Source organism: Arachis ipaensis, chromosome B10, assembly GCF_000816755.2.
Source record: "Arachis ipaensis cultivar K30076 chromosome B10, Araip1.1, whole genome shotgun sequence".
Lineage (NCBI taxonomy): Eukaryota > Viridiplantae > Streptophyta > Magnoliopsida > Fabales > Fabaceae > Arachis > Arachis ipaensis.
In genome coordinates this window covers 98,407,601-98,418,577 of record NC_029794.2, presented here as the reverse complement: position 1 = coordinate 98,418,577, position 10,977 = coordinate 98,407,601, and the positions used below count along the sequence as shown (strand labels likewise).

Below are 10,977 nucleotides of genomic sequence, written 5' to 3'. Positions count from 1 at the left end.
TGTCTTTATGACACACCATAACAAAATTCATATCTTATTAATATGTGTTTTAGAGATATATTTAAAAAATATCATATAAGATTATATTTTTTAAAATTGTTAAAAATTATTTTTTGATATTTTTAATACATTAAATATGTCAAAATTTAAAAATAATTTATTATTATATTATTAAAATGTATTCTAAAAATAGGACAATTTATAAAAAAAAACATTTGGAGATCAAATTCATATGAATATAATTTTCTAAAATAAATTACATGAATGCCCTAAAACAATTCTGTGTAAACTGTGGCAACCTACCACGATTTACGATTCTTATGTAATCTACTACACCTTACGGATTATAAACAAACCCAATTCATCCTGAACTGTAACACCCAGTAGCGGTTTATGAAGATCACGATGAAGCCAGAAACTATTAGACCCTAACACGGTTTATGAAGAAATAATAAAGCTAAAATCGTTGAACCCTATCACAGTTTATGTGTTGCAGCGTCATAAAACCGGGATAACCAATGACAGATTCTTCATTCGAGTGATTAAGGAAATTTTGGATTGAGAGGAGGTTGAGAGAGAATCTTGGGAGACCATATCCCAGTGGAAGCATGGCTGAAGAAAACCATTTGTACCGGTTGAACGACATTGCTCACGTTGTTGGAAGTATCATTGAAGAGGTTAGTTGCTTTTTTTTCAACTATAAGAGTTGTCGTTGTAGTAAGAGATTAGTTGTAGTTTTTTAAATATATAAGTCTTTTTATATTTTTTTTCACCTGTTATTTTTGCCGTTTTTGTATATTTAAATGATTAGATAGATAACACGCATTTGTGCTTTTGAAATCTGATTAGGACATTTTTATAAATAATTTATGGTTTAGCCTTTTATGTTTTAGAATTTTTATTAGCATGTAGTTATTTTTTTTCATATGATGTAGCTAAATAGGTGTATTTACAACGTTAGAAGGCAACAAAATATGCCTTTGCATGACCGAATCATACCTTATTTGAAAATTAGTTTGTATCACTTGTCTAGGCTGAACACTCATTGGTTTTGGGTGGATGAGCATATGGTGAGCATATTCATTGAGAGGTGGTGTCCTGAGACGCACACCTTCCACATGCCATTCGGAGAGTGCACCATCACGCTACAGGATGTGTCATATCAGTTGGGGTTGTTCGTTGATAGAGAGGTTGCTAATGGGTGCCTCACTGACTTCGAACAGTTCATGGAGGATGGGAAGCCAGCGTGGGAGTGGTTTCAGGAGTTATTCAGCGAGATGCCACCGCCGAATAAAGTCAAGCATATGACAGTCCACTTTACATAGTTTCCATGAGAGGTTTAGGGTGCTCCCAGCCAATGCGAGTGAGGATACCACGCGCATATACACTCGTACTTACATTATGATGCTACTATCCATTCAAATTTTTGGTAAAAAAAATGGGAATCGGGTTTACCTTTGGTTGTTGCCGTATATGGCGAAACTTAACGAGTTGGGCAATTATAGCTAGGATTCAGCTGCATTGGCATGTTTATATAGATCCATGTGTCGGGTGACCAACAGAAATATCACTAACTTGGCTAGTCCATTTCAGCTTCTACAGTCTTGGATATTCTGGCAGTTTCCCACGTTGAGGCCGCATGGTTTTGAGACATTTGCTTTTTCATTGGCATCTAGGTATCATTTAATGCATTTAGCATATTAAATGTTTATTTTAAGTTATTATCCTTTATTATGCTCTTCTAACAACAAAAATTATAGGTGGGTGACTTATTTACCGACCTTGGATGCCAAGGAGCAAAGACTTATTCAGATTCGTCTTGCTTTGGATAGATTGTGTGATCGAGACGTAAGTTATTTATATGTGGTTAATCATATCATAAGCAGTTGACTGACTTCTCTGTATGTCGTGTTCTAACCTTATATTCTCTTTTCCTTTTCAGTTTGTATGGGAGTTTTACTTTGCTGCTGAGGTGGTTGTCGTGGTTCATCCATAGATACTTGCGAAGGAGCACTCTAGGTTATAGCGGGTGGTCACGAGCTTGATATATTTTGCTGTGATTGAGTGGCATCAAGTTGATAGAGTGGTACCATAGCTCAGCGTTATACAGCATCTACCTGAGCCAGCTTTGAACATAAACTGACTCCATGCAAAGGATGGTAGGGGTGGAGATCGGTGGTTCATACTTTATTATCAGACATGGCATCTGCATTGGAATAAGACAGTCGATTCTGTCCTTACGATAGAGAGTGTTGTTGATCCAGGTCCATCCGCAAAATACTTAGACAGGTGGCACCGAGTGGCGCACAAGACTCTGTCTCTGGATGTGCCAAGTGACAAGTTATTGGTAAGAGTCATTTCTGCTATAGTATACTCAGAATGATGCCTGTCAAACAAAGTGAGGGTGAAGCATCCCAAATCTCTCAAGTTGTGCTCTATTGCTTTCGCAAGAGCTTGGCAGAATGATGCCCAGTACCCAATTACGTCTCTGCTGTTTGTCCTCGAATAACAAACAACTCTGCAAGCCTTCCGTATATGGACTTCACCAACGAAGTTACTGGAAGATTTCTTGTTCCCATTAGAATAGAATTAACACACTTAGATATGTTGGTAGTCCTAATGCTGAGTCCAATCACACATAGCCAAATTTTTAGTCCTCATAATATCAAATCAATAGTCAAATTCTGCCTTGGTCATCACGTATGTAGCATTCAAAAGTAGCCTTTTTGCATCCTAATTCTTGAAACTCAGAGAGAAGTTTGCTGCAATATGACAAATGTAGAATGCTTGATAATCACGAGGAAGTAGCCAATCACTATCAGGGACCTCCAGAGCAACATTGTTGCCATTGTGCCTATCAAAGATCACAAGAAGACCACGACTCAACATTTTCTCTTTCCACAAGTGCAAATGTAATGGACAAAATATTCGAGTTTTAGTCTTGCGCGATAGCCAGAAGCAAAGTGCCCCATACTTGGCATACAAGTGAGTACCATCAATGCTCACCATTGGCTTGCAATGTCTAAAGGCCTCAATACAAAGAGGAAATATCCAGAAAATATGATGAAAGTATATTGTAGATTCATCAATCTGATCACCAACTCTTACCGGAGAAGTTTTCAACACTATAATGGTTTCGACTATGGTGGACTGCACACCAACCGTTCAACGTGGCAACTCACTGTATGATTCTTCTCAATCTCTATAGATTTATGTTATTGCCTTTTGCTTTGCCAGCCAAACTTTCCTGTAAGTAGGTCTAAAATTATACGTTGCTTCTGTAGCTTGCTGCAACCCCTTTATCGTAACTGGAGCATCGGATCTAACCAACAGAAAGATCATCACACAAATGACGTGATAATCAAGCTGCTGGTGATCGCTTGAAATCAATGTAGCCAAGCAAGTGTGAGGTCTATTATACCTTCTAACCTCCCATGTATCCTTTCGTTATCGAAGTGTGATGCAGATCAACCAAGTGCAACCTTTACCAAACTCCTTGCATTTTCTATGGTACTTAAAATGATTTGACTCTAATACCTTGTACTTAACTCCACGATGGATGTTATAACTCTTTACACTCAACACTGCTTCCTCTTTATTTTGGAAAAATTGCCCAATTTGAAATTCTGTAGGAGCGATTCTATCATGCAATCTCTGACCCCAAAGGTAGAATCTACGTCCGGTTGTTGCCCCATAGCTTCCAAGTTCAAGGTTGAGAAATGTGGAAGATGTTTCTGTATGCCGGAACTTGATGGACCATGCTATGTTCGTTGATTGATCCTTGTATCCTCATCACTGTCCCCAACTATGTCTATAGGCTCCTCGTCCGAATCATCCTCTCGCATTGCATTTTCAACTCGATCCGATTCACCGTCACCTACAAAATCAGGAATCATGGGAGGAGAACTAGCCATTCCAACTGCAAAAGATGGAGATTCAACCAACCGACAAGCTGGTGAAACCGCAAGCATCGAACTAGAAGAATCCCAACCCAGTCGATTAAAGATTCGGAGCTGATGCACTAGAAATGTCAACACCATCTTCTAACTTAGCATATAACTCGTGTGTTCTCACTTCTAAAAATTTTTTCCGACAATGAAATAGAACCTGCAGATCTTCATCAGACCCTATCACAAACGTATCATACTTTACACCAGTTGATACAACTACAATATGGATCTTATAAACTAACTTTTTCATCCATTTGGTCCCACACACCCCAAGCTTCTACAAAATACTGATTTTTAGATCTAACAAGATATTCGATGACTGGATAAAAACACTCAGGAGTTTCTTATCAGTAAACATCACACACTCTCTCTCTTGCTTTTATGAATTATTCTTGAGCAATGCACTAGAGCTAAGAAACTGTTCTCACTAAACATTATGAATTTGACACTCTACTTCACAATTGCCTTCAACTGGTATATATAATGCCTCTACCTGTTTATAATCCGCTATAGATTACAGCTAATTTTCATTTCGAAATCCTCCATAGTCCACTACAAGATGTAGCGATTTATAACACACATTTAAAACGTAAACTGCAGTAGGGACTAGCAGTTTTTGACTTCATGGCAGTCATTATAAATCACGGCTGGATGTTGCGGTTTAGGATGAATTGGGTTTACATGGAAATCTTAAACCGTAATAGATTGTCGCAATTTACATAGAGTTATAATTAGGATATCTGTATCATATTAAACCTCATTCGTTTTTTTTATGTAAATTACCCCTAAAAATACAGCTAAATCTTTTTAGTTTTTACTATTGTTCCTCGCAGTTGGAATATTTATGTTACTGAAGTTAATAGATGCATAGTAACTTTTATTCTGCTAGTTTGGTAAGAAAATTGTTTACATCTAGTTTACAATAATTATTTTACCTTTTTATTTATCCATTCATAATCATTTGCACATTGACATAAATCAAAACTAAATACATATTGATTTATGAATGTATAATAAAAAAAAAATGACACACGTTGTCAATTGGAGGTAGGAGGATGATTAAGAGAGTACTATGTCAAAAAATTGTCACTACTCACTATATTGTTCCTTTATACTCACTGATTTAAATTAAATATTTAAAAATGCATAAGAATTAAAAAAAAAAAAAAAACAATATAGAGACATTATTGGCTCATCCCATGTTCGAATATGCTTTTCAAAATCATGAAAATATCAGTAACTTTGGTTTTCCCCACCTTATTTATTAATCAACATTCTCTAGTGTCGGTTGGTACACAACTTTAACACCTATGATCACCACTACGTACGTTTAACATGGAACACAAAACTGGCTTTACCACTGCCACACCACACATGACTCTTATCTTATCCCACAGCCTTAAACAAATAAAAAAGAGATCCATTCTTTGTTCACTTCTCAAATTTTGGATCTACCTGTATCTTCACTTTGCCATAAAGTTATACCATCTAAATCAAATATAAATAAGTAACCTTGCATTATTTCATTTCATGCATATTCCTCCTTAAGCATATTAGTTTTATCATGGAGTTTCAATGTCTCTTTCACAACATGGTTGAGTGTTAGCCTACTCTTTATATATATAATAAGTTGCTTTTATAATAAGTTCAATTAAATTCTCCCACTTCATATTTTTACATTTTCTTTATAAATTAGAGAATATAAAGATTACATCTTTGTGTTGATGATCATATGGGGGTGCTTTATTCTGCAGGAGAATTTTTAAGTCCCAGAAATTACATCGTCTTCAAGCTCAAAGCTAACAACGTAATTTGGTACTACTTGTCGTCACAGGGAATTGTAAAACCCGGGAAAAAGACAAAGTGAGTTAGAAAAAGGGTAACAAAAAGTTTGCCTATTTTAAGAAAAAACGAAAAAGAAAAGCTCAGCATTAATACCTTGTTATGATTCATAAAGGAAGAGTTATAAGAGAAAGCTGGCGCGTGGTGGTTTTGTTGGATGTATTGAAGGGCATGTTCATCAAAAAGCATTCATTGATATGCAGCTATGCACATGCCTCTGTCTCTGCCTCTTCACATTTAAAGGTGTAGTCCATTTTATGCAGCATAGGATCAGAAGTATGGTCCATTCTTTCATTTTCCTCCGACTTTTATAACCTTATCATCATTCATTTACCTCATTTTTCATGCAGAGACTTCTAGTGCCTTCTTAGGTAGAAGAATTTTCATCCTTAATTTATGTTAATAAGACATTAAGATGGCTTTGTTTTCATCCTCTTGTTTGGCATCTGATATAGGCTTTAACTGGGAACAGCGGGAACACACCCTATAGATGATTTAACAGGTAGGTAGTTGGGTGGTAACGTTGAAAATCTTGTTTTCTTGTTATTCACATATCATATCATATAAATAATATAAATTAAAATATATCCTTGAAAGGTAAAAGCAGAGAAGAATGAAAGGGAAACCAGAAGTGATAACTGATCCTTGAAATTGGCCTTATTTTGAGTGGGGGCACTATAGTGAGTTTGTAACTGTCGCTGAATCACGTGATTTTGCCTTTTTGTCAACATCATTGGGACCTTTGCCTAATTGTATTCTCCTCATTTTTTTCTTCCTTCAAAGTGTGACTTTATTAAAATCTTCTTATATTATATGATTGTATGATTAATTTTCTATAGTTCTATACAAACTACCGGCCTTAAATATAAACTAGTCCGTGAAGTTAGCTTCTGTGGTTTTCTCCTCTACATCATTGTCCTAATTCCTTTTTAGTCCTTACACTGATTTCATTCGCCGGTTGCTTTCATTTTAAGGAAAAATTATTCGAATTAGACCTCCCAACAAACTTTGAAGGGTTTCTTTTTGTTTTCCTTCGGTTCCATCATTCAGAAAAAGAAATGAGTTGAAGGTAAATAAAAAAAAAAAAGTAGATGATTTTATAAGGCGGCATTGAAGTGGTATTTGAATGAATGGATCAGATGCACTTCTTTTCTTATTGAGTGGTTCACTGCTTCTTGTTCATGATTATCTGATTCTCATCTTACTATGGATTCTTTCTCCACTTTACCTACCACTTTTAATATATATCTTTCTCTTTTCTTTTTCCCTTTCCTGCAACACTCCTTTTTCAACACGGATATATAGTATAAGTGTATGACCTTCAAATTCCATGAAAAAGCTGTCCCCTTAGGAATACTGCTTCTTGGTCTGTGTTATCTATAAGAGCGTGAATGTGTTTTCTTTTCTTTTCTTTTTTTTTTTATTCTATCACCTCTATTTGGGAGAGTGAAAGTTTAGAGAGGATGGGTGGTTGTAAATGGTGTTCTGAAGAATCCTTGGTCATGTTTCACAGGCTGCTATTTCCTTTGGTTTATGCACCATAGAGGCTTCTGATCCACCGTGCAGATCTGCAGTTAAGAGGGTGCTGAAGTTGGTAACTTTGTGAAGAACATTAAGGAGTGGTTAAGGCAAAATGGATCTTGAATTTGGAAACTGTTGGGGAAACTCAAGGGTTAGTACATTAACTTGAAAATCTTTGTTTTTCTGCATAAGTTGGTGATTAATGAAGTGAATGTGAATTGCAATTTTCAGAAGGATTCTTGGAAGACCATTCTGCTCTTAGCATACCAAAGCCTTGGTGTAGTTTATGGAGATTTGAGTATTTCTCCTTTGTATGTTTACACAAGCACATTTGCAGAAGATATTGAGCACTCAGAAACCAATGAAGAGATTTTTGGTACCCTTTCTTTTGTGTTCTGGACTCTCACATTGGTGCCACTATTCAAATACGTTTTTGTTGTTCTTAGAGCTGATGACAATGGAGAGGGTAAGTGTGTTTCGTAACAGAATGAAGGAAGATAATTTGTTATGTTTTGTTACAGCTTGATGATTTTTTCTGTTTTTCTTTATTTCTTTTGTTGCTATGCAGGTGGTACATTTGCTCTATATTCATTGATTTGTAGGCATGCTAAGGTTAGTCTTCTTCCAAATCGACAACACTCGGATGAAGCGCTTTCAACGTATAAGATGGAGGAGCCTCCTGCTAAGATGAACTCTATGGTGAAGCTGCTACTAGAGAAGTATAAGGCCTTGCATACAGCTCTGCTAATTGTGGTTCTTCTCGGAACTTGTATGGTTATTGGTGATGGACTTCTTACCCCTGCCATTTCAGGTAAAGATTTCTTCATCACACTTCAATATTTTACAAATTATTCTTAACAATATGTTGATTAGCCACCCTTTTTGTGTGTAGTTTTCTCAGCAGTATCTGGTCTTGAAGTTTCTATGTCCAGGAAACATCACCAGTGTAAGTCTCTATATATATGTCAATTCGATTTGATATCTCTTTATGTATGAATGATATAAAAGAGTGTGTCGGATTGATTTGCATATGCAGATGCTGTGATTCCAATTACTTGCTTCATACTAGTGTGTTTGTTTGCGCTTCAACACTACGGCACACATCGAGTTGGATTCCTTTTTGCCCCAATTGTGCTGGCATGGCTGCTATGCATCAGCACACTTGGTTTATACAACATATTCAAATGGAATCCACATATATACAAAGCGCTTTCGCCATATTACATGTTCAAGTTCTTGAAGAAGACCAGGATAAGTGGATGGATGTCTTTAGGTGGAATATTACTTTGCATAACAGGATCTGAAGCAATGTTTGCTGATCTTGGCCACTTCTCATATATGGCCATTCAGGTTAGTCTTGATTCTAGAATCAATTCACTCACTCACTCACTCACTCACTCAGATGTTTCTTGATTTTATTAACAGCTTTTATTATGTGCAGATTGCATTCACATTTCTGGTATATCCTGCACTTATATTGGCATATATGGGTCAAGCTGCTTACTTGTCCAACCATCATCATCTCCAGATCAGTTTCTATGCCTCAGTTCCAGGTATTCAATTACATGAAAATATATATACAAGAAAGTCTTGGAAACCAACATTGTGCAACTAATATTGTAGCCAACATTTAACATAAAAAAATATCCGAAATTCTTAGAAACAAGAACATCCGAAACTCAATTAGAAGAAACATCTGAAATCCAAATTCAACAAAAACGCATCTTTATTGGGCTTTATACTGGACTTATTTTATAGTATTGCTTCCCTAGCATTACTCTCTCTCTCTCTCTCTATATATATATATGGTTACAGAAAACATTGATTGATTATGGCTTATTTTTCGGTGCAGAAAGCGTGAGGTGGCCGGTGATTATCCTAGCAATTCTAGCTTCTGTTGTGGGAAGCCAGGCGATCATAAGCGGGACGTTTTCTATAATAAACCAGAGCCAATCTCTGGGTTGCTTCCCGAGAGTTAAGGTTGTTCATACTTCAGACAAAATCCATGGTCAGGTCTACATCCCTGAGATCAATTGGATACTCATGATCCTCTGTATTGCTGTCACCATTGGATTTAGGGACACAAAACACATGGGAAATGCATCAGGCAAGTCACAAATTCATGCATCATCATTGTTAATTAATTATTGCTAATAAGACGGACATGTTTAATGTTGCAGGATTAGCAGTGATGACAGTTATGCTTGTAACAACATGCCTTACTTCCTTAGTGATTATACTTTGCTGGCACAAACCACCAATTATAGCACTTTGTTTCTTGTTGTTTTTTGGATCCATTGAGCTGCTGTATTTCTCAGCTTCACTGATGAAGTTTTGTGAAGGAGCATGGTTCCCTATTCTCCTTGCCCTGTTCCTAATGATCATAATGTTCCTATGGCACTATGCAAGCATAAAGAAATATGAATATGATCTCCACAACAAGGTATCACTAGATTGGCTTCTAGCCTTAGGTCCAAGCCTTGGAATTGCTCGAGTCCCTGGAATAGGCCTTGTTTTCACTGACCTTACCACTGGCATACCGGCTAACTTCTCGCGATTCGTCACGAACCTCCCGGCTTACCACCGCATACTTGTGTTTGTGTGTGTGAAATCAGTGCCAGTTCCTCATGTCCCTGTGGCCGAGAGGTACCTCGTCGGCCGCGTAGGACCTCCTGAACATAGGTCCTACAGGTGCATAGTCCGGTATGGATACCGTGATGTCCATCAAGACATTGATTCCTTTGAATCAGAGCTCGTAGAGAAGCTATCTGATTTCATTCAATATGATTGGTACCGTGCCCGGGCCAGCAACGTGAGCAATAATGAAGACGACGGTTCATGTTCCAATGAATCTTCCGGGCACAGGCTAACTGTCATAGGAACCATGGGACTCTGCGAGGACAGCGTGCAGCTGGCGAGTGTGAGTGATGTGGTTGAGATTGATGCACCTTCGGGAACGAGAGAAAGAAGGGTACGGTTTGCCATTGATGGCGACAATGAGCATGACAATGACAGTGAGAGTGTCACAGTTCATCATCAAATGCAACAAGAGCTTGAAGATCTCTATGCTGGTCAAGAATCTGGGATAGCTTTCATTCTTGGACACTCTCATGTTAGAGCAAAGCCTGGATCCTCAGTCTTCAAGAAGCTTGCTTTGAATTATGGATATAATTTCCTTAGAAGGAATTGTAGAGGCCCTGATGTGGCTCTTAAGGTTCCACCTGTTTCTCTTTTGGAGGTTGGCATGGTTTACGTTCTGTAGAATCTCCACATTATTATCTACATCAACTCTTCTTTTACTATTAAACCCGAGTATATACATACATATATGATATATAATTACAAGGAGAATGATAGGGGAACAATGAAAATTTTGAACAATATAAACAACCAATCAAATGAAAATACATTACACCCTAATTTAATGTTACTAATTAAATTTATTCTTTTAATCTTATTAATTTATATTATTTACACATTATTCAAAAATCTTATTGATTATCTATATTTTTCCTAATTATAATTACGAAATTATTAGCTGAGTATTATGGAAATCAGCAAAGGAAATCGTGGTGGGACAAATTTTGGGGACGTGTATATATATGAAAGGGAAAGGGAATAGATGCATTAATAAATGATTATTAAATTACGCGTGCTACTTCAT

General features: G+C 36.8%; 2 protein-coding genes across 11 annotated transcripts; one reads left to right on the top strand and one right to left on the bottom strand.

The window, feature by feature from the left end:
* LOC107620832 lies at nucleotides 2,734-4,040 on the bottom strand. The gene is made up of 4 exons (XM_016322940.1): nucleotides 3,797-4,040; nucleotides 3,538-3,734; nucleotides 3,244-3,441; nucleotides 2,734-3,150 (listed from the first exon to the last, which is right to left on the bottom strand). Exons 1-4 carry the CDS (start codon nucleotides 4,038-4,040, stop codon nucleotides 2,734-2,736), a joined length of 1,056 nt encoding a protein of 351 aa, XP_016178426.1.
* On the top strand, nucleotides 5,292-10,652 carry LOC107622867 (potassium transporter 2). Of its 10 annotated transcripts, none has more exons than XM_016324923.2 (12): nucleotides 5,306-5,544; nucleotides 5,705-5,813; nucleotides 5,908-6,035; nucleotides 6,248-6,294; nucleotides 7,306-7,464; nucleotides 7,545-7,779; nucleotides 7,882-8,124; nucleotides 8,206-8,259; nucleotides 8,350-8,663; nucleotides 8,755-8,866; nucleotides 9,166-9,420; nucleotides 9,494-10,575. In XM_016324923.2, exons 5-12 carry the CDS (start codon nucleotides 7,426-7,428, stop codon nucleotides 10,573-10,575), a joined length of 2,334 nt encoding a protein of 777 aa, XP_016180409.1. In that variant the 5' UTR covers nucleotides 5,306-5,544; nucleotides 5,705-5,813; nucleotides 5,908-6,035; nucleotides 6,248-6,294; nucleotides 7,306-7,425. The 10 variants fall into 10 exon arrangements, with proteins under 10 accessions (XP_020969585.1, XP_020969583.1, XP_016180409.1 ...); XM_021113923.1 differs by adding an exon at nucleotides 6,143-6,163 and having other exon boundaries at nucleotides 5,705-6,035; XM_021113926.1 differs by lacking the exon at nucleotides 6,248-6,294 and having other exon boundaries at nucleotides 5,292-5,428.

Excerpts from the sequence above, each read along its gene's own strand:
- LOC107620832 (XM_016322940.1), bottom strand. The coding sequence starts at position 4,040 with ATGGTGTTGACATTTCTAGTGCATCAGCTCCGAATCTTTAATCGACTG. Across the intron at positions 3,442-3,537 it reads ATCGTGGAGTTAAGTACAAG|GATACATGGGAGGTTAGAAG; the intron begins GTATTAGAGTCA and ends CGATAACGAAAG. Across the intron at positions 3,151-3,243 it reads TTAGACCTACTTACAGGAAA|TCCACCATAGTCGAAACCAT; the intron begins GTTTGGCTGGCA and ends GTTGGTGTGCAG.
- LOC107622867 (XM_021113927.1), top strand. The coding sequence starts at position 7,426 with ATGGATCTTGAATTTGGAAACTGTTGGGGAAACTCAAGG. Across the intron at positions 7,465-7,544 it reads ACTGTTGGGGAAACTCAAGG|AAGGATTCTTGGAAGACCAT; the intron begins GTTAGTACATTA and ends TGCAATTTTCAG. Across the intron at positions 9,421-9,493 it reads ACACATGGGAAATGCATCAG|GATTAGCAGTGATGACAGTT; the intron begins GCAAGTCACAAA and ends TTAATGTTGCAG.